The sequence below is a fragment of the Martes martes genome, assembly GCF_963455335.1.
Source record: "Martes martes genome assembly, chromosome: 16".
NCBI lineage: Eukaryota > Metazoa > Chordata > Mammalia > Carnivora > Mustelidae > Martes > Martes martes.
In genome coordinates this window covers 52461112-52483069 of record NC_137904.1, presented here as the reverse complement: position 1 = coordinate 52483069, position 21958 = coordinate 52461112, and the positions used below count along the sequence as shown (strand labels likewise).

General features: G+C 47.0%; 1 protein-coding gene across 1 annotated transcript in view; it reads left to right on the top strand.

Annotated features, from left to right (window-relative positions):
- PRKCA (protein kinase C alpha) overlaps positions 1-21958 on the top strand; it is a gene marked incomplete at its 5' end in the record, with an annotated part of 384835 nt that overhangs the window by 255330 nt on the left and 107547 nt on the right. The window contains 2 exons of the mRNA XM_080825828.1: positions 8558-8669; positions 11808-11936. Coding sequence (XP_080681954.1) covers positions 8558-8669; positions 11808-11936 — 241 coding nt within the window. The remainder of the gene's footprint in view (positions 1-8557; positions 8670-11807; positions 11937-21958) is intronic.

Sequence of the window (21958 nt, the reverse complement as noted above, 5' to 3'; positions counted from 1 at the left end):
GAAGTTCTAATCCATTCTTTTGTCCTTCCTCCAATAATGTAAAATGCCAGTAGACTTTGAGCTTTCTCTGCGTCTTTGTGGATTATGTTATTACTTAGAATGCTTGCTGCCCCTTCCTGGGAAGGAGTACATACACTTGCCCTGCTGATTCCCATCGCGGCCGCCTGTCTTGCTTTGGCTGATGAAATGTGAGCAGAAATGATGGCATCATTGCCAAGTTGGAGATTTAAGAGCCGTTGAGCAGTACTGACATTTGTCCTTTGCCATTAGACTGGCCACGTCCCAGTTGGGGGCTGCCCTCTAGCTTGGGTCCCAGGGGAAAGAGTGAGAAATAAATGCTCGTTGTGTTGAGCCACTTGAAAATTAGGAGGAAATTGTTAGAAAGTTTGTGATTTGTTAATGCAGTGTAACTCTGCCTCTCCCAAACAAGACGGGACCTGAGCCACACCCGGAATCTTTGCCACCATGGTTGTACCCCATGGCACACCATCACGAGACCGGTACATAATTTCTTAGGTGACATGAAGAAATTGATAGCCGATTAGGAGAGCCCACATTTTAAAATGAAGAATAGTTAGGCTTCGTGGTTTAAATATTTGCACATTTTCAACATCTGATTTTAATACCATACTTTCATACTAAACCATCAGAGATTCTTTCGGAATTGGAAAGCCGTAACTGACAGGACATGACTCTATGTCAAGTTTTTGTCCTGAGATGATGGCAACATATAGAATTGATTACGGAGGGAGAAGATGGTTATGTTATAGTTTTTAATTAAGATTTCCATTTTATCGATGGCTAGTGGTGCCAGATACCTGCAGAGCGAGTTCATTCAGACACCTTCTCAGCAGAACGCTGGGAAAGCCACAAATACAGTCCGTTCATCGCCAGTTAGAGCAGTCATGCCCCAGTTTCTTCGACATGTCTGGGCTGTCCCTCTAATGGCATCTCATGATCCAGTGGAAATATAACCAAATACATTCAGCTGGGATTCAGGGTAATTTGGCTTGCATAGATAATGTAGGAATTCATTCTTTTCAACCTAAGTCTTTTCAGATAGCGTAAGGTCTCCTCTCACCATCGTTTCTGAATCTAGTCTGTCACCACACTTTGCCAGAGGCGTTTTATTTATATATCTATCTAGAGAAACGCTGTATTATTGTTTTATATCTGGGGTTGTCCTTCATTCTGCCTTCTACATAAATGTCATTTTTTATGTTCCCTTCCGCAGCTCACTCTTTTCACTAGACAATCTACTGTGGAGATCTGTCCACATTGTTACTGAAAGATCTAGCTCCTTTGGTTTAACTGCTACATAGTATCCCACAGTATAAATATATTATGGTTTATTTAGCCATTGTCTTGCAGGTCGAGATTTATGTAGCATCCTTTTTAAAGTTTGCCACTTTGTATTTAATGATTACAGCATCTTGCACAACTGGGCGAAGGGCCCATAGGAACCCTTCTACTAGCAAAGCCTGGCTTGACAAGTTAGTTCAACTATAAAGATGAATGTTATTCATCAGAATAATGTAGGGTTACATTAAGATCAAAAATTAACTCACCGGAAGTGGAAGTTCCTTGGTTCTTCCTTAACCCAGGCAACATTCAACAAGACCAGTGTAATCAAAGGCCAGGTGCATTCCCTACACCCAAATACAGTTGACCAGGCTGATACCGCAGCCCGAGAAGGGATGTGGGGGGCTTGCTCAGTACATGGTGTCCGATGTAATAATTATGAGTGATAGTCAAGTTACATAAAATCTCCCTGCTCATGTGATCTGGTTTTGGTAGTACTCTCTCATGGTAACATAAAAGAATTTAAGTAGGAATTTTAAAAATTATTGAAAACAACAACAACAACCACCCTGCTTCCCAAGAAATTTAAGATCTCAGAAATAATGCCAGATTCACCCTTGGAGCAATGTTTTTGGTGTTGCTTGTATAATCAGCATGTGGGTGACATTTAGACCCGGGCTTGGCTTTAAAGAATGATTCATGAGAACACATCAGATGGTGAAAGTGGAGAATTTTCTTTGGTATTTAGAAGGAGCAGCTTGAAGGAACCACACTGCTCTGGGCAATGAAGGCAGCCACCCTGCAGGCTTCACTCAGTTAAAAACAGAGTCTTTTCCAGAACATCTTAAAGTCTGGACTCTGGCCCTCAGTGACAGCCATTTCGGTGCTCTGTGAGAATCCTGTGGAGACATTTCAGAGCATTCAGATACGGGTGGAAAATTCAACGCAGTCTGACCTCCAGCCAAAAGCCTGCCATTATTTTACTCATCAGATGAAAAGGGCATTTGAAATGAGGTCTGTTCAAATGTAAACATCAAAAGGCACCATTGATTGCCAGCCTTTGGGTGTATGGGGAGTTTAACCCTCTGGAGATTCCACATCATGTATTGGTGGATGCCAACCTTGAAGGCCACCATTCAAAGTGTACCTGGAGAACACCTTCCAGATAGTTATAGATAACACGACAAGTAGGCATCTAGGCCATTTAAAGTACCAAAATTTTGTGCAGCATAGACCCATGGGTTTATTTTTAACACATCGCATAATGATGGTGGCTGGGATGATTTTGACAAAAGACTGACAAGTCCTGGTGGAAATGTAGAGCAGTGTCTCCAAGGAAAGCTAATTAAGTTGCCGTAGTCTAAAACTAAGATATGAGAAACAGACCAGCAGATGCTTTCGGTAGAACTTGAATTTTTCATTTGTGCCTTTCCTCTAAGAGGTCTAGATTTAGATTTGTGGGTTAGGCTTCATTCGTGCCTATGAAAATCGGTTGAGTCAGAAACTTCTTTTACTCCCCCCAACCGTGTCTATGACAGAAACATCGGAGCTGAGTGGCTCCCCCTTTCATTTGTAATATGTCAGGCTTGTGACTTGTGACAGTAGGTTTCATACTCCACTTAATGAGAGGCTGCCAGTGTCTAGGGACGTTCTTAAAAAAAAAGAAAAAAGTCAGATTTACATGTACTGCATGAAATGGGGAGGTGTTGCTAACTTGGTAATACTGAAGGCTTGGGGTAGACCAGCCATGTGTGTGTGTGTGTGTGTGTGTGTGTGGGGCACGGAAGTGAGGCCAGACTTACCATAGCTAAGATGTGGGATAACTTTATCTAGAATCCTCAGGTGAACAGTGGTAAAAATAGGCTTTGTTGAAGACTTCGTACACGTTCACTGAAGGCTCGCCATGTGGGAGACAAATGGTTTTAGAGGAAGACAACGCAGATGCTTGTCTGTGGCATCCAGGTGGCTTTGCAGTCCTGGAGGACTCCAGTGCGTTTGTTTTCCTTTTTTGTTCCAGTTTCCAGGAAGCTTGGAGAGAAGGTTACTACCAACTCTTCATTTTAGCCTTGGTTCTGGTCCAGCTGCAAACTCAGCAGGAGCTTTAGGACCATCCCTTAGCCTCCGGGGCGTGGCCTGCAGGTGTGTGTCTGTGACGCACACGAGTGTGTGGTCAATGAGGGAAACCGGAAAGAGGAGGTAGACGGTAATAACCTTCTAAATAGTAGGATGTGGAGGTGGCGTAGGAGAGGCAGAAGCCACGTGTCTTGGAAGGCCAGGCAAAAGAGGAAAATTGTGACTGGCGCTAGAGAGTCTGGAGAGGCTTCCGGAAGGAGGAAGCAGCTTTATTAGTAACATGTTTGGTGCTTTGGCATGTGGGCTCTTGGCATAAGATGCTTGGGCCAGGTGGAGGGAAGGGCCAGAGCCACGCAAGAGAAGGCTGGGTTACCAGCACCCATTGGAAACGTGTGACTTACACACCTTTGATGGCCACGCCCCCTGGCTGGCACTGTCACTTGGATGAGCCCTCGCCCAGCCTGTGCCCTGAAATCATTTGGTTTTGAAAAGCTGGTCAGTGGATTGTGTATTTGATAAATACACTCCTTGGGTGGTGGTCTGCTGGAATTCGTGGTGTTTAGCCAGCAAATATTAGCATGTTCCCTGTTCGGTAAAGAGTGTATGTGGTTCCTGAGCTGTCCAGTAAGAATACACGCGTGGGAATTACATGTGCGGGATCTGGTGAAACCCTGAAGTGGGTGGTTAATGGCTTTGTCGCGGTGTCAGGTCCTGGTTTTGCCAATGTGCTGTGGTTATGTGAGATGTTATCCCTGGGGAAGGCCGGCTGGAGCATATATAGGAACAGTCCGTACTATTTTTACAAACTGCTGGGAGTCTTAAAATACATCAGGATAAAAATTAAAAGTTTGTCTTCATCTTCAAAGCAAGAATCAAAGGGATCGTCTCATCTAGTTGTTTTCACGCTGGTATTTTAGCACTGGCCTCCCTCCCGTGCCCTCAGCAGCCCACGGGCACTCCTGACAGCTGGTGGGCCCTGGGAACTCTGCCCCTTTGAAAGTGCTGACCCAGTCCCTTCGGATTCCTGATGAGGAAATCAGAGCCCGGAGAAGTAAAGCATGCCACTAGCCAGCAGCTATGGATGGGAACAGGAAGAGCCTGGAGCTTTTCAGGACAGTTGCTTCTGTAAATCATCATAAGTCCTAGCTCTTTAGCTAACACTGCGGTTTCTTTTGTCAGACAAGGTGAGATTAATTCAACTGGAAATGAGTGTCTGTGCTCCTGCATTCCATGTCTGTGGAGACAGAGATGAGCTGTCCTGATGGTGGGAGCGGTACACAGGCGGGTTGGCTTGACGGGCTCTTTAACAGGTCACCAACCAGTGGGGGGGCACTTGCCTGGGAAGGCCACTCCAGAGCAGAGGACGGGAACTCAGGACCCCAGAGGAAGTCCCCTGCCTCCTTGCCAACTGGGCCTCCGCGCCAGCTACCCATGGGCCCCAAAGTTGATCATTTTTCCTCTTGCTTCCTGACCCGTTCTGATCCAAGTCACTAAAGTATTGTTGGAAATCCTTGAGCATCTTGGACTTTACTCCCAAGGATAATGTAATTGTAATAATCTTATATTTGCTTAGGGATTTGGGGGTTGCAAAGCCCTGTCTCATACATTCCCAAAGATGGGCCCCACCCCCAGGGCTATGACATAGGTATATTTCTGCTTTGTAAATTGCTGAGTTTGTATCAGGACTAGAGTCCAACCCCAGGTCTCCAGAATCCTGGTAGAAGCTCTTTTTGTGGGAGAGGTCCTGCCCATTTTAAAGCACCTGCATACCCGGGAAGATCAGCAAACAGGTGTTACTATTATTGTGTTACATTATTCTCATTAGCATAGGCATGATCCTTGGCCGCTCATGATTTTGGAGCGTGGGGACTCCAGGACTTGGTCATTCTCCAGACTTCCACACGAGGTGGAAGCAGTGGTTTCCTCTCTTCCTACACCTCCACACGGTTGGGGCCTGAAGATGCCATCTGGGGATTGGAGGAGTAAGACTTAGATTTTCCTGAAAAGTGAAGCAAGTCACCCATGTGCCACATCAGTAGAGATCTGTGTGACAGCCCACTGGCAGGACAGCCGCCCCGGAGCCGCCTGGCACGCGCAGGCTCCAGAGGGCTGAGTGCGAGCTGCCGGGCGTTCTTTATCTAGGGCCGGTTGTCAGTGACTTGCTTCTACAGGGAAAGCTGGCTGCTTCCTTTCCCCTAGCATCCTCTTTGCGCTCCACGTGGTAGGATGTAACCTTTGCTGTCAACATGGGGACTGTTAATGGATACTGACACTGTTCTGTGCCCTCAACATTCTGCCGAACATCTGGAAATTGGCGCAGTGCTCTCACGGAGGCTAAACCCAGGCTTGAGATCATGCTCACAGCTACTCCTTGATAAGGACAATAATCTCCCAAGGATGGCGTTGATTTTTCACACCCTAAGGGGCCATTAAAGGAAACTGATGACCTGACTCAGTATTGCCAATCACCCACACACATCTGCGCCTGGCGTCCAGGAGGCACTTACTAGATATTTGTCAAGTAACCTTCTCCAGCAGTGGCTCTCAGTCCTTAGCATACCTGCCAGTATTAGGATCACCTGAAGGGCTTGTTGAAACATGAAGCTTGAGGCTGCACAGGGTTTCTGATTCAGTTGGTCTGGGGAGGAGCTAAATAATTTCGGACAAGTTCCAGGTCATGCTGGTGCCATGTAGAGAAAACCATGGTCCGGAGGAGATTGGCAGAGGTTTTCTGTAAGGGCCAGATTGCTAATAATTTTAGGCTTTGTAGCCATATTTTAGGCTTTGTGGGCTCTGTCATTATGTCTCAACTCTGTCCTTGTAGCCACAGAAAATATATAAATGAATGAGCATAGATGTGTTCCAGTAAAACTTTTTAAAACAGGTGGTAGACTTGTTTAAAAAAATGTTATATTGGGGCACCTGGGTGACTCAGTAGGTTGTCTGCCTTTGGCTCAGATCATGATCCTGGGGTCCTGAAATGGAGCCTCCTACGGGGGGTGGTGTCCCTGCTCAGAGGGGAGTTTGCTTCTCCCTCTCCTTCTACCCCTCCCACTCGCTTATGCTCTCTCTCTCACAAACTCTCTGTCTCTCAAATAAATAAATAAAATCTTTTTGAAATGTTGTGTTGAAAATCTCAAACTTTGCTTTAAAAAAAAATGTTAAGAGCCAAATCGTCATTCTGGGTGGATTTTTTTTTTTTTTTTTAAGCTCTTGGATGAGAATCAGTGTTAAAGATGCCAACATTGGTCAAATCCTAGCTCCATTATTCACTGCCCACGTGACTTTGAAGGCCACTAATGTCTCTGTAGAGAAGAAAATAATCATACAATTTGTCAAGTCTGAGTGATACTTATGTGTTTCATGTAATGTTCTTTATACTATTGTGCATGATTGAAATATTCCAGGATTTTAAAACTCATGACTTTTGAAAAGTAATTACAGTTGACCCTTGAACAACATAGATTTGAACTGCATGGATCCACATACACACGGATTTTCTATAGTACATTAGATGTATTTTATGTTTTTCTTAACATTTTTTCTCTAGCTTACTTCATTGTAAGACTGCAGCATATACTACATATGGCATACAAAATATGTGTGAATCGACTGTTTCATGTTCTTGGTCAGGCTTCCAGCCAACAAGTGGGGGAGGGAGTCAAAGTGATACGTGGATTTTCAACTGTGGGAGTGGGTGTCGATGCCTTTAACCCCCATATTGTTCAGGGGATCAACTGTATAATTCATTGGCATATGTGGCTTGGATTTTAGGTTTCAAAGTCAACCAAAAGATGAATCACCTTACAAAATCAAAATCCCCTTTGAAATGCTCTCAAACCACCAGCACCTAGGCTCTTAGAAGGTGGAAAGCTAGGAGTAGCTTTCTTTGTGTATCTTTGCACATGAAGGGGAAGTCTGGCTCACCAGGTCTGCAGTGGAGCCATTAGTCTCCTGCCCTTCCCCCAAACCCTTCTCCTCTGTTGTCTTCCTTAAAATTCAGTTAATGGCAGCTCTATATTTACTGCTGATTGGGCCGCAAAGAATGATTCAGGAGGAGGAATTTAGTAAGGAAGTGTCCTGATATGGACTTGAGGATGAAATTGTTTTATATTTCAGGCAGGACCTACAGATCTGTTGGCTCAACCCTCCGCTTCTGCCTGTCAGTCAACAAAGGTCCAAGACGTAGAGGCACCGATCAAAATAGATGGACCCACCTTTGCATTTAATAAGACTGACTTGTTTTGTCCTGGTAACAGCCCCGTAAGATAAGCGCTGTTAATTTCCCAGTCTACACGTGAGGCAGAAAGGATAAGTTGTTTGTCCAAGGTCATGCTTCTGGGCGGTAGTAGCCATGGGACCGAACCCAGGCAGTCTGACTGCAGAGTCCGTGCTCTTTGGTTACGACACTCAGCTGTGTATGACGTGGATTTCCTCATCTGTACTCTGCGAACTGAGGACAAAAAGGCTACTTGAGAGAAAGCTGTCTCGTACCTTTAGTAATTTGTATGCCATGCTAGGGAAGATAATGAAATTGCAGCAGGGGGCTAGGGGAAAGTGTGCTTTCAGTGCAGTTTCCAATTTTCACCTCATTATCCTGGAGTTTGCCCATGCAAATGCGTATAATGCTTTGGAAATACTGCAGAAGCAGGAGGAGGTCTTTATTGGTTTGGCTGCATATCTGGCCTTAATGCTGTATTTCAAGAAAACTTGCCCAAAAGGAGATCACCCCAGCACCCCTGAGTGGATCCAGGGTCACGCAGTTCACAAATACACCCTGATTTTTGTGTCCACTGTGTGCTGCAGCCTGTGCTGGGTACCAAATACTGCGATACCACGACGTCTAAAACCCCCTGCCTGCCCGCAGGCACTTTTACGACTTTAGGTCCCAAAGTGGCAACAGCGCTGGAAACCCTGGTGTGTGCACTTATACCCTGTAAAGAAAGGAAACACGGGTATTTACTATATGATCCAAAATGGGCAGCCTATTAAAACACGATGCGGCAAAGTCTCCCCCGCCCCCCCCCCCCCCCGCTCTATTATTCCAGAGGATAGCATACAGTCTCATATTGAACCTTGGACTTGGGACAAGGAGGAAATGGTGGGACCTGAGCTTGGCTTTGTCCAAAAATGTGTTCCTTTGGTGATGGAATAAACAATGTGCTTCTTCTCCCCCCACCAGGACCCCAGAAGCAAGCACAAGTTCAAAATCCACACCTATGGAAGCCCTACCTTCTGTGATCACTGTGGCTCCTTGCTATATGGACTTATCCACCAAGGGATGAAATGTGACAGTAAGTAAGTTTTCTTTTCCAGTAGATGGTGAGGCTCCGCAGCTGATACCCAGGGTTTTCAGAGTACCTCAGCTTCCGGACCTTTTCCACATCCAGTCATCAATAAAAGAACCAAAAAAAAATGGTAGGACCACTCCACTGTCAAAATACTAATCTATTAAAATCCTTACTTTCCTAATTGTGAACGAAAACCAAAAACAAACAAACAAACAAACAACCCAATCCCACCCAATTTATAAACGAAGTTAGTGCTGTCACAGGGGTTTTTTTGAGGTAGAAATTTTCAGTCACTGTAAAATACAGGATAGTCAAACCCCAAAGCAAATGCCATGTGTTGAAAGAAGAATCCCCACCTCCAGATTCCACATTTGGTTCGGCTTCAAAATAAGCTCAGCAACCATAGTCATTATCTTCCTGTGCCTCTAATTAGTGGGTGGACTGTGGAAAAATCCAGTAGGCTCTCCTTAAAACTGAAACTACGATGAACATGAAAACCAGACCTCCGAATTTCACTTGCCCTCCTGCACGTTCGCGGACAGACCAGATTTCTATCAGTCCAGTCAGAGAGGGAACCACCGAAAGCCATGGACAAGGACGGCATCAGCCCCTCCATTCCTCCCTTTTTGTTCTGTCTGTGTCATCCTCAAGCACCAGGTAGAAAGGAAGACAACCGTGGAAACTCTTCACTTTGATAATTCTTATAAGATTCCCCAGGCCATTTCCGTGTTTAAATAAAAACGTATACTTTCAGGACAAAAGTAAATAATTACTGAACCTGCATTTCTAGTCGTCAGGGAAGTGTTATGGAAATGCCAATATGTTGCCATTCATTAATTCCTTCTGTTATCGCCAAAGCTTTCTAGGCATATGCTATATGGGGCAAAGACAGTGTGTATATAAAAATCAAGATTAAAGGAACATTATAAAGCAGATGAATAGTTTCTCAGCACACAGGGGTCCTTTACCTTAGAAAGCTGTCAGATTTTACAGCCTAAACAAAACCTCTGTGATGATCCAGGCCAGTCGTTTTCTCTGATTGGAGAAGCCCTCGTGCTCCAAAGACGTGGTTTTCAGGGGCTCTGCGAGTGCGAATCCTAAGTGCATTTGTAAATCTACTTTTAACTCTTTTAAAACCACGGGACACAAGTGAATTCTTGAATGTGTGACCCACTGGAGCTTGACTAGTTGGAGGAGACAGTGGAAACACTGTTGCCAGCTTCACTGGTTGGGCAGAATGTGTAACCACGTTTCTCCCACCACGTCTGCTTCCCGGAGGAGTCCGCCAGCCTGCACGTTGCTGGGCAGTGTTTAGCCTTTCTAGGTACTCTCCTGTTACGGAGCTGGACAGCGCTAAGAGAGAGCAGAAGTGAGTGCGGGACTGAGACAACCGGTTTCAAAATTTTGTTTGGATCCGAGGGCTTTATTAGTGGTCGATGAATGTCTTTGTAATAAATGTATCAATTTCCATTCATTTACTGACTTTTGCTGGTGAAGTTAGCACTCATCTGGTTTATGTCTTAGGACTCTGCTTAAGATTTTGTTTGAAAAATGGGTTCCATTAGTTAAAAAAAAATGTTGAAAACCACTGACCTAGACCAGTACTTTTTGCTTTGTCTTCTTTTGTTTTCAACTCTTGTCCTTGGAGTCATAGGGCCTCTGGGGCTGCTGCCTGTGCTCCTTCCTCAAGGGAGGCCGAGAAGCAGATGGGTGCCAGGAGCCCAGCCCCTCCCTTCACTTCTGCAGACAAGAAACCGTTCCCTCTACCTTCACACATTGCAGGGTCAGAATGCCATATACAACTCTGCTTAGCAGAGCGAAGACAGGAGCTGCCCCTTGTCCATACAAGCCTCTTAGTTTGCAGGGCAGGTAACAGAATCAGCAAGCACGTGCAGTTCCCAAGATCGAAAGCCACTCATGGTGGAGCCAAGACAAGAATACAACCCAGGGTGCTCCCACCTCCCCGCCTCCCCTCCCTGTGGCGCTTTTCCCTCCCGGAGAGGCTGGCATTAATTTCTTTGAAGTTGCAATTCTGCCCCGGCACTTGGAGCGAGGGGTTGGTGAACACAGGTCCCGTCAATAGCCCACCTTGTCAAGAAGCAGATGTTCCTTACAACACAGCAGATGTCCCTTTCTATCGGCTGCGAGGAGGTGGGGCACAGTTTGGGAATAGAAACGTAAGCACGATCCACACTGGTGAAGACAAGGATGGTTCTTTCCTCATTGTGTGCGTTATCCTGCTTCCCATATTGAATCCTAGGAAAATATGCATTAGTTGTGATGCTTTTGGCAACCTGCTTCACCACGTTAAACACTGAAAAGGAAGCGAGCATGCAGGCTCTACCTTGAAGGTTACGGAAGAGCCTTGTCGCGTCCTGTGGAGGGCGTGTGAGGATTCCAGTGGTCCTGGCTCCTCTGGGGAGCCTGGAGGAACAGCGATGATTCTTTTCAGGGCTTCCTTGGTTCACTGTGCAGGGACTGATCTTTTCATTCCTCCCTGGCTCACCCACGTGATGTCAGCTGGTAGGGAATGGCTTATCATGCCAGGCGTGTATTTGTTTTACTTAGAATAATATTTAAATATTTGCAGACAGGTTTAAAATCTCAAATACAAGTTCTTACAAAAAAAAAAAAAAGGCAAGGTACTGAAGCCTTCTTGAAAATACAGAGTTAACTAAGGAAAGAAATTTTATGACTTCCCTGTACTCCGTCCACAGAGTCTCACCCTTCCTGAACGGTAAGCTCAGACGGGCAGAAGATATTCTTTGGCAACAAATATCCTCTGTTTAAAATTTGCATATAATTCACCTCTGCATACATGCAATATTAATTGGCCTGGGCTTTGTATGCATTTACCTGTGTGAATTTTGCCTGGTGTTAAATATCTGAAGCATGGACGAACAGGCCAGGGGATTTCGCTTCGGTTAAGACTGGACAAATATGGCACGGGTATTTTAAGGATATTGTTATTCACATGAAGCCTGTGTTGTAAGGGACATCTGCTAACAGTTCTCCGTGTCACCGAAAACATTATAGCAAAGTCTCAAGTTAGAGGGTAGCTCCCCGGCACTTGCGCTCGCACACCACAACACTGACGTGAGCCCATCTGCCAGCCTCACCCTCCGCTGTCCCGATTTGCAGCCTGTGACATGAACGTGCACAAGCAGTGTGTGATCAACGTGCCCAGCCTCTGCGGGATGGACCACACGGAGAAGCGGGGCCGCATCTACTTGAAGGCCGAGGTCACCGACGAGAAGCTCCACGTCACCGGTAAGATACGCCCGCCGAGGCGTGAGGCTCGCAGCTCCTCTGCAGGCGTTCGGGTCAAGGTCAGGTGCACTGTTGCCTCAGAGATGCTCAGATGCAGAGCCCCCGATTTCCCACAAACACGTTCCCCCCCACCCCGAGACCGCGCCATCCGCCTTGATCTCCCAGCTGCTCAGGGGCCATCCCGAGTCCTAACTGCCGTGTGGGTTGGGGAACTCTGACACCTGATCAGTGTGTTGTCCCCTGGTGCCAGGGGGGACAGGGAAGCAGGGGGGAGGCGGATGGATGGCCCAGGCATGTCATGGCATCAGGCAGCGGCCACCTGCTCAGCCCATGCTGAGGGTAACACCAACGATAAACCGCCGTCAGGTTCTCTGGTTACGCTTCCCCTGTGTTCAGCTGGGGGCTGAGCACGTCACCGTAGAGAATGTCAGGGAAGTTCAGTTCCTCAGACCACTGCTCCTGCACGCCTGCCGTGCTGTCGGTGGGGACCACTCTGTCCTCCGGGCTGGCAGCCAGGGCCCCTCTTGTAGCCACCAGTGCCCCAGCCCGACACTCGTTCTCTGCGGAGGCTCCCACCTTGTCAGAGTCCTGTTGGGGGTGGGGGAGGGGTGTGCGGAAAACACACAGCTCAGGAGAAAATGACCAGAAAGCAGTACGTGCCAAGGGATTCGGAAGCAGAAAGCTAGAATGCCTGTTGGCTAAACGTTTTCCCTGTTTTTCCAACACTTTATAAAGCCGCTGCTGTGGGCAGTGCAATAGACCTCGCAGGGGACCAGTCAGAGCTTCACGGTGAGGGGCAGAGCCCACTGAGAGGCGAGAATGCCCTGGCGAGAGTGTCTGAACGGTCAGCCCTCGTGCATGTTATTTCTGAACGCAGCAGAGCACGCCACGCACTGGACCGGCCCCGTGCCTTCTCCTGTGATAAAAGCAGCAGCCGTATGGGGCTGCTTTGCTGCTTTGAGCTTCCCACGGTCTTCTCGGAGCCTCCAGAAGCTCACCTGTCCCAGATGCCCCTGCTGGGGCGGGGGCACACGGTACACAGAAGAGGAAGGCCAGGTCCCATCATGCAGGCACAGCCAGTACGGTCCTCATTACCCCGTCGTGGCCAAGAGTTGAACTCGATTCACGATTCTGCAGGATCATCCTAGGGGACGGCACCCTTCACTGAGTTAGACATAGGTTTTCCACACTCAAAAGCCAACGAGTCGAACTTAGAGCAACAATCTAGGTCAAGGGTCTTAAGAATCCGTCTAAAATGCTTTGCATAGATCGAGCTCTGCTCTATGAACGTGAATCCAGCAAGAGGCTAATAACAGCGGCAACACCAGCCAACATGAGTGGTCCCCACAAAAGGGGCACTTTCTGAGCAGGACGCGTAGTTAACTTCTGTAAACCTAAGTGGTCGTTTACTTGGTCATCCTGACTTTAGAGAGGAAGGCATCAAGAACTTACGTGACTGGCCCAAAGTCAAGCAGGTGGTACATTTAATAGTTGGATGTTTAATTGCTACAAGCAGAGATCATATATTTCAGTGGTAGTATCAGTAAGAACTGGAACATTGTCTTAATTCTGGCTGCTGTCATAAGTACCATGGACTGGGTGGCTTAAACACAAACATTCATTGGTCACAGATGTGGAAGCTGGAAAGTCCAAGATCAAGGAGCTGCTAATTTGGTTCCCGGTGAGGACTGTCCTTTCCGGTTCGTAGATGATTGTCTAGCTGTGTCCTCACTTGGGGATAGAAAGAGAGAGGAAGCAAGCACTTTGGTGTGTCTTCTTATAAGAGCACTGATCCCATCAAGACGGTCCCACTGTTGGGACATAATTATTTCCCAAAGGCCCCATATTCAAGGGGCCCAGGATTCCCATTAAAGGTTAAGGGTTAGGGGTTCAACATATGAATTCTGGGAGGACACATAATTCAGTCCATAGCAAATCTATGTTTAAAATATGGTTGTAATTTGTGTGAAGGAAGTCTAATCCTAAGTATGGAAACCCAAGCTCAAGGAAGTAACTAATAGGTAATGATTTGTCTAAAACTTTTAGTTGAGAGTAAATGTAGGTTATCAGAATCAGAATTAACTTCGATATAGTGAGAACACAAATATAAATAATAAGCCATAACAGATGGAGCTCATGGTCCAAATTTAAAAAAAATTCAGAAGTAGTACAGGGTCCCCTTCACCTAGTCCTCCTGCCCCCCAGAATTAATATTCCTCTATAACCATAGGGTAAGTATCAAAGTAGACACATTATTTCTTATTTTATTTTTTATAGATTTTTTTTTTTATTTGAGGGAGAAGAGAGAGAGAGAGAGCATGAGTGGGGGAAAGGGGCAGACTCCCCACAGCTGAGCAGGGAGCCTGATGCGGGGCTCGATCCCAGGACCCCAGGATCCTGACCTGAGCTGACAGCAGATGCTTAACCAGCTGAGCCACCCAGGTGCCCCTCCAAGTAGATACATTTTAAATTTGTAAAAAAACAAAAACATAGGTACCTATGTACTTATAGTTACTAGAAATTATTTTAAAGAGCCAAAGAGAAGACATCAGACTTCTCTTATTCCAGTATGAAAAGACTACCAGGGATACAAAGCCAAGTCCCTTTGGAGCAGAAGCTGCTGGTAACGGCTCCCCCCTCCTGCATGCCCTGCCCAGCCTCCTAACCCAACAGTTCGGCACAAATTTGTCTTGACACGTGTTTTCAACAACAATAGCTAACATGCATTGAGTACTTGGCATGTACTTACTGTTCATGAGATTGGACCTTTCTTTGTGCTAAGTGCTTTCTATTCCTTGTTTCATTGACCCCTCCAATGGTGCCATAAAGTGCTATTATTATCCTCAATTTTGAGACGTGCAAATGAGCTGAGAGAAAGGAAGAAATTGTTCCAAGTTATAAGGTAGAAAGCGATGGTGCTGGAGCTTGAGTCCACGTCCGTCTCCCAACCCCTGGCTTTCAGCCCCAAGGCTGTGAACCCCTCCAGTTCTCTTGTATTAATTAAAGACTCTCCTTTCGAATAATAGCAAACCCATAAATAGTCACCAAGCCCCTGTTCAGCACTCCACAGGTTCTCTGGGGGTCCAGAAAGTCCCAATGCGAGATTAAAACCAAGGGAGCAAAAAAGTAACTCGTGAAGGAATTAATGGACAAGTCAAGTGCATGCAAAGTTAAACGTTCGATTATGTGTGTGCTGAACGGTGCGTCATGGAGAAGGGGGCTGAGAACCGCAGAGATCTGAGAGGCAGGGGGAGGAGAGTTGCTGCAAAGAGCCCAGATGGAATGGCAGAAGCAGCCTGGCTTTAATGAGGGTGCAGGTATAAAGAATGAGCCATGGGTAGCCAAGCTTATGTCCAAATGCAAGTGGTACCTTGGAGAGAATGCGTCTTACCCCTGCACGTCCGTGTTGATGGTTAGGTTAGCTCAGCTTCATTTTACCTGTGCAGAATCGCTCACACGGACCATAATTCCCAAAGTAAAATCAAACTCCCAACAGACTCCTCCTTTGGGACAGAAATCGGCCCTCCGAAATCAGAGATGAATTTCCTTTCTAGATCGGTGCGGTATTTGTGGGAAAGGCCTCCACTTTCGTGGTATATTTTTATTTTTCGCCTCTGGGCAGTGGTGCTGATGTTATCTGAACAGTGTCATTTTTATTTCTCTCAATATGCGATTTTAATAGGTTTTCTACATTCTTGTGTGCTTTTTTATTTGGTTTTTGGAGGAGTGGTTAAAAAAAAAATTCCCTCATGGGAACAAATTTTCAATTTAATGTTGTAAGTAAATGGAAAAAATATCGTGGTTTACAGCTGCTCCAGGAGCACATGTCTCCCACAAATAGATTATTCTGCAGAAGAGTCTCATTTTTCTCAAATACTCTGGGTGGTTTATTTGGCGCAGAGCTCGAAGTTCTCCAGCGGGTCCTGTGGGGGAGGGGAGGGCTTGGGGCAGGCTCTGAGGCTCCTTGCAGCAGACGGGTCACATCCTCCTCAGTGGGTCTGCCTTCTAGAGCAGTTGCCCCTCGGTGCCTGTGTCTTACCTCCCCAGGCATCAAGACTTGTCGCTCGTCATGGCATTGCGATGAAGTGCCTATGTGTGTTCTGGTTCCGTCTCGTAGAGCCTACAGAGTCACGGCGGTGAGACTCAGCTTTGGGTCACAATCATTGATTTTTTTGATTACCCCTTCATTATACATTTATTGAGCATGTGTTCGGCTCTCTCAAGGTGCCAAGGAAGCAAAGATAATTAAGACATGGCCCTTATTGTGGAATGTGTGGTCTTTGAAGGGGGGCGGGGGAGGGGATGGATTAAGACATAAAAAAGGGACCACCGGGCCGCGTGCCAGGTGCCTTTAAGTGCGGCGGGCATTGGGGAGAGCAGAGCCTCACCTGCCACGCGGGGATGCTGCCGAGACCTCCGCTCAGCCAGGGACCGGGACGCTGGGAGGACATTTCAGATAAAGATGCAGAGCCGTGGAAGGGCACTGCTGTGTTCGGAAAACACACAGTCCAGGACTCGGGGAATTTGGAGCGTGAGGTGGGGAGAGCTGGAGGGAAATTTCTTTCCATTTTCAAGAGATAAAGGCTATAGTCCTCCCAGTTTACAGGTTGTACGGTTCTTAGGGGTCATGTCGTATGGGCTCTAAGTTAAATATTTCTTTTTCAAATGGGGATTTTCAGTTCCAGGTGGCTGTGTTTGCAAAGATAGAGCATCCGTCTCTTAGCCTGAAACCCGGACCGCACCCCGAGGTTCACAGTGAGCCTTGGCTTTTCTTTGTCAGTGCTAGGAAAGGGGGCAGAGCAGGGAGCCCACTGGTTGCCTAAAAGCTTTATAGGGATGTTTTTTCCCAGTGGCGGACAGGCTCGCGGACTATAATCATCAGCGTGGGGCTGCCAGCAAGGAGTTGGACCGAGCTGCTTGCTTAAAGGGAAAGGTATTACTCAGAGGTAATTTCTATGAAATAAAATCTTGGCTGTGGGATTTGGACCCAGCTCTCGGGCACATGGGAGGTGATGCAGCTGGTGTAGCTGCTCTCTGGGCTGGGATAGAAAGAGGAGGTCAGCAAGAAGCTGCCTACCCTCAAGTATCTCCAGACAGCCCGTTATTGGTGATACCGCACTTGACCACCTAGTTCAGGTATTTTCATCAGAGGCCCCCACTACAAAGGTACCCTTTTCTGTTTATGAATAATAAGGAATCTGGGTGTCATACTTGGAGACCAGCAACCTGCCACCCAGTGGCTTTAGCATCCATGGGTGATCTGTAACCAATTATTATACTAATGGTTGCACAATGGTGATGGTCCAATTCTGTAGTTCCTTCTACCATCGTTGCATTCACCTGAAAGAAAAGCTTTTCCTTTACCTCTCCCCTACATTTTTTTAAAGATTTTATTTATTTATTTGACAGAGAGCACAAGAAGGCAGAGAGGCAAGCAGAGAGAGAGAGGGAAGCAGGCTCCCTGCTGAGCAGAGAGCCTGATGCGGGGCTCGATCCCAGGACCCTGAGATCATGACCTAAGCCAAAGGCAGAGGCTTTAACCCACTGAGCCACCCAGGCGCCCTCGACTACATTTTTTTAAATGTGTGGAGTGTGGAGCCCAGTAGGGCTCAAACTCACGATCCTGACATCAAGACCTAAGCTGAAATCAAAAGTCGGATGCTTACCTGACTGAGCCACCCAGGCACCCCTCCCCTGCATTTTTTAAAATAGCTATTTGGACTCAGGAGTTCTTTCCTACCGCCCATTTTTTATGCTCAGATTGTTCGATATATAGCCAGTGGGAGCCCCTTCAAACTAGCTCTGTGTCCTTTTGACATAACCTATCAGGTTTGTTTTATTTTTTATTTTTTTAAACACTTCCTTTCTTTCTGGAATGGAAGAGCCCACCTTGCACTTAATATCTCCAGGTACCCCTGGGCATTTTTTTTTTTTAACTGAGAAATAAGAACCCAAGTTCTGGGTGCTGGGGTGCTCACGGCTTCTGGGGTGTCACTCTGTCTCCGCTCGTGCAGCAGACAGAGGTAATGACTCCACACTCGTGCTTCCCATTCTGGTCATAGCTCGGGGCTCTTCCTTTCCCTTCCCCAGTCCTCGTTCATTCCTCCCCCGCCCTCTGGATCTCTGGGTCCTGATGCCATCAGGGAGTTTACTTATTTTCTCTGCCCCACATTACACGCAGCAGAATTTCAGAATTCAGATACCATGAACTCTGAGAATAAATCTGCTCCATAAAGTCCACGATTTTATCGCAGTTTTTAAAAATTCTTAGTTGATATCCCATTAAGGCTAACTAGTCAGAATACCGTCACTCGGATTGGAGGTTTTCCTGTGTGTCGTTCCGGTCCCCATTTGACATTTGCCACTATAACTGAGTGACCAAACTCGGCGTCCCCCGTACAACAGGCTGAAAGGCTGGGCCTCCTCACGTGATGTAACAGAAGGAACAGGGTATTGCCTATCAAGTATTTTTGCCAAAATCTTATAACCTGAATCTAATCATGAGAGTGGAGGAGAGGGAAGCAGAGAAATCCAGATATTGGGAAATTCTGTGTTTGTTAACCACTCTGGACTTTTCAGAAGTGCCACCGTCCCAAGAAACAAAAAGAGTCAAGGGGACGGTTCTTGAGTTAAGGAACGTGGAGACGTGGCAACCAGGTGAAACCTGGGTAACACGGGATTGGATCCTCGACCTAAGAAAACAGCCATAAAAGGCTTTGGATAACGGTGGTGGGGAGCGGGGGAATGTGAGCTTGAATAGTGTTTTAGATAATCCACTGAAATTTCTGGATGATAATGGTGGTGCCCTTAGGAAAGGCAGTGCTGATGTCTACTGATCGCCTGCAAAGGGATGGTTCGGTAAAAACAAAAACAAAAAAAAACAAACCAAAAAGCTGAAAATATGTATAGGTACGTACATACAGAAAGCTGGTGTGGCGAAATGCTAATTAATGAATCTGAAGTAGATGGATGGCTTGAGAGATGGATGGACAGAGAGAGAGATGGCTAGACGGACGGGGAGACGGAGAATCTAGGTGAAGGGTCTATAAGGTGTTTGATGTGCTGTTCTTTTGACTCCACTGCCGGTTTGAAATTGTTCACACCAAACCTCCAGAATGTCGGGCAATGATAAGTTGGAACCTTTCGTTGTTGTCTATAGAAATCGCTCTTGGCCAGAAGGAAGCCCGCAGGTGAGCCAACATCAGAGCTCCCGATGGGGATGCTAGTGGACTGCCAGTCAGTCAAAACACAAGCAGCATATGTGGAAAAGGAGACGTGAGAGCAAGCCAGAGACACTGCTGGTATTGCTTGAGTGCCTGGGTCCTGTGAGAAGAGAAACCAACATCCATTGAAGTACCTTGCACTAATGTTGTGATGAATGTATGTGTGTATTCATCACAGCAATGCTTTGAGAAAAGGGCGATCATGATGCTCGTTTTGTAACAGAGGAAGCAGGCCGGAGGAGCTCCCGGGCCTGCCCAAGGTCACACAGCTGCTAAGTGGAGAACACCCGACCCCAGCTCCCAGGCATGTGCCTCCCACTCCCTCCCCACAGCCAGCCCCTGGCCCTGCCAAGGGAAGACTGTGTGCTAGCGCAGATGTGGCCCTTACTGGTGCCCAGGTGTTTGCAACTTCCCGTTTCCGTCCTGCAGTTCCCAGGTGAGACTGCTCTGTGCTGTCCTGCGGCCCTAATTACTATGGGGCCATGGGCACCCTTGCGAGTGAGGGTCTGTCATCCTTTCCCACAGCGTCCATCCCCCAGGGCTTAGACAACGGCAGCAGGGAAGCTGGAATTAACATGGGCAAAGAAGGATGGAAACGAATACCCACTCGGGATGTGTCCTGATGGTGCACAAGTCGGCCAGACGTGGGTCCCGCCCTCGCCCTTTCTCACCCTGCCATCCCCAGCATTTCCTTCCTGGCCCTGGTTCTTTCCTGTTGCAGACTCGTCCTTGCTCTCCCATTCCCACAGTCTTGGAAGAACCCATCTCCGGCGGTCACAAGCCTTCCGTTTGCTGGTGCTTAACTTGCAGATGAGTTTGCAAAAGACAATGGGCACGGTCTCTGAGCTGACGAGGAGTAGGAGCTTATGAGGAAGAGTGCCCATCGGCTGCCCCATTCCAGTGGGGGGCGGCATCGAGGCGATGGCTTCTTGGCATGTTTTCAAGGGATTTATCTACTCTGTCTCCTTTCTTGATGGTATACTTCTAAACATCAGATGCCCCGTGTCTGCGTGTCTCCCCTTCAGCAGACAGTGCCTCGCCTGGCTTAGTCCTTATTCCTGATGCCTCCCCTGCCCCGGACACTCTGTGTTCCCATTGTAAAGAAGGCTGTGCTGTTTGCCCAGTGGGCAGGCTCTTTCCCACCTCCACCCCTTGTTTATGCCGCATCCCCCACTCCCTCGGGAACACCCTTTTAACACTCCGCTCTGGGTACCTTGTCAAAGCTCTCCTCGCGTTTTATAGCTTGTGTAAAATTGACCACTCTTCTCCCATACCCTTTATGACGTCTATACTGTGATTTCACTTGTGTTTATCTGCATGTTAATCTCCCCTCGCAGACCGTTAGCACTTCGAGGACAGGGACGGTGTCTTACCTCTCATATCCAGCCCAGAGCCTCCCATTTGTGCCCTGATGTGTTGGCTGAGCAGATGACAATGATAGAAGTCTCCAGTAGGCACAGAATAAAAAAAGTCACTTGGTTTTATACTGTGTATTCTTGTATCCAATCCAAGCAACTCTTCCCCTTTTGGCCATATATCTGGATCAAGTTAAAATAATGCTGTTTTAGCCCAATTCGTGAAGCCACGTGACTTCTGAGATCTTTCAGAGAAAAACATATCAGCCAAAAAGGAGGTTCATCCTCTCCAAGGAAACATGTCATTATTTACATCCTGACGGTGGTAGCTCCTCCTGGCCCATCTGTGGCCGAGCTCAATGTCAAGTGTGTACTAACTAGCGCCCAGCTCTCTGGCCCGGTTCTCTGTGCAGCGACTCACACACAGCTTTCCCCACCGGCTGCTTAGTCACTGGGTGTCCGTGGGAGGTGCAAGACTGGGACAAAGGGCAAAATCCATGTGGCATTTTCTTAATGAGGTGCGTGCCTTTGTCTTAAAATACCCTGGTATCAAGCTCAAAGTGACACGGCTTCTGTGTCTCCTGCTTACGATGATCTTAAGCCCCTGGGTCCTGGACAGGGCCCTCAGTCATCCAACCCCTTTGGCATCCATGGTTCCTGCCGTGAAAATGCATTCTTAAAGCTGGGCTTTGAACGCCTGCATTCCTGGAAAGGGGGGATGGAGGGGAGAGAGACATTTCTGGGGCCTCTTTCAAGATGATGCCATTAGCATACAGGGACATTGACCTTGACTGAGCAGGTCATTCTTGTGCAGGATTTTAATTGCTTCTAATTATAGGATTATCATTTAAGCACAAGATTAATTGCCATGAAATTATTGCAAGGAACTTGATCTTCTTCTAGAAAGTAAATGCGTTCACCAAGCGAAGAATCAGAAGCTTGCAAATGATGTCTTTTTAATCACATCATGGAAACTTTATTTTTTAACTCTTTCATGGGGAGAGGAGATGTTAAGGGAATCAGAGGAGAGCAGATAAATGCTCCCCCTTTGAATTCCTCCCCCCCACCCCACCCCCACCAAAAGTTTGGAAAATATGAACATTCGGTGTTCATTTGGTTCACCAGTAGAAATGTCCCAAAGTAAAATCAGAGATCTTTCCTCCTTTGATCCATTTCCTCTTCAGGGGCGGATAGGAGTGGTTCACTGAACAGCTAGAAGAGGCAGATGCTGCCTTCTGGTTCCTTCAACACAGCTGCTCCAATGTCCCACAAACGTTCTTTTTCAAATGTCTTGAATCTCCAGTTCACGTGTACACTTGCTCTGGTTATTAGCACCAAAATGGTGCTGAGAAACAGCAGACCATGTTCATCTCAGCTTCTAGGCATTTCCATTTGGGAAAAATGCAAGTTTCCTGAGAAAACAGGAGTTCAGTTAGCTCCTGGG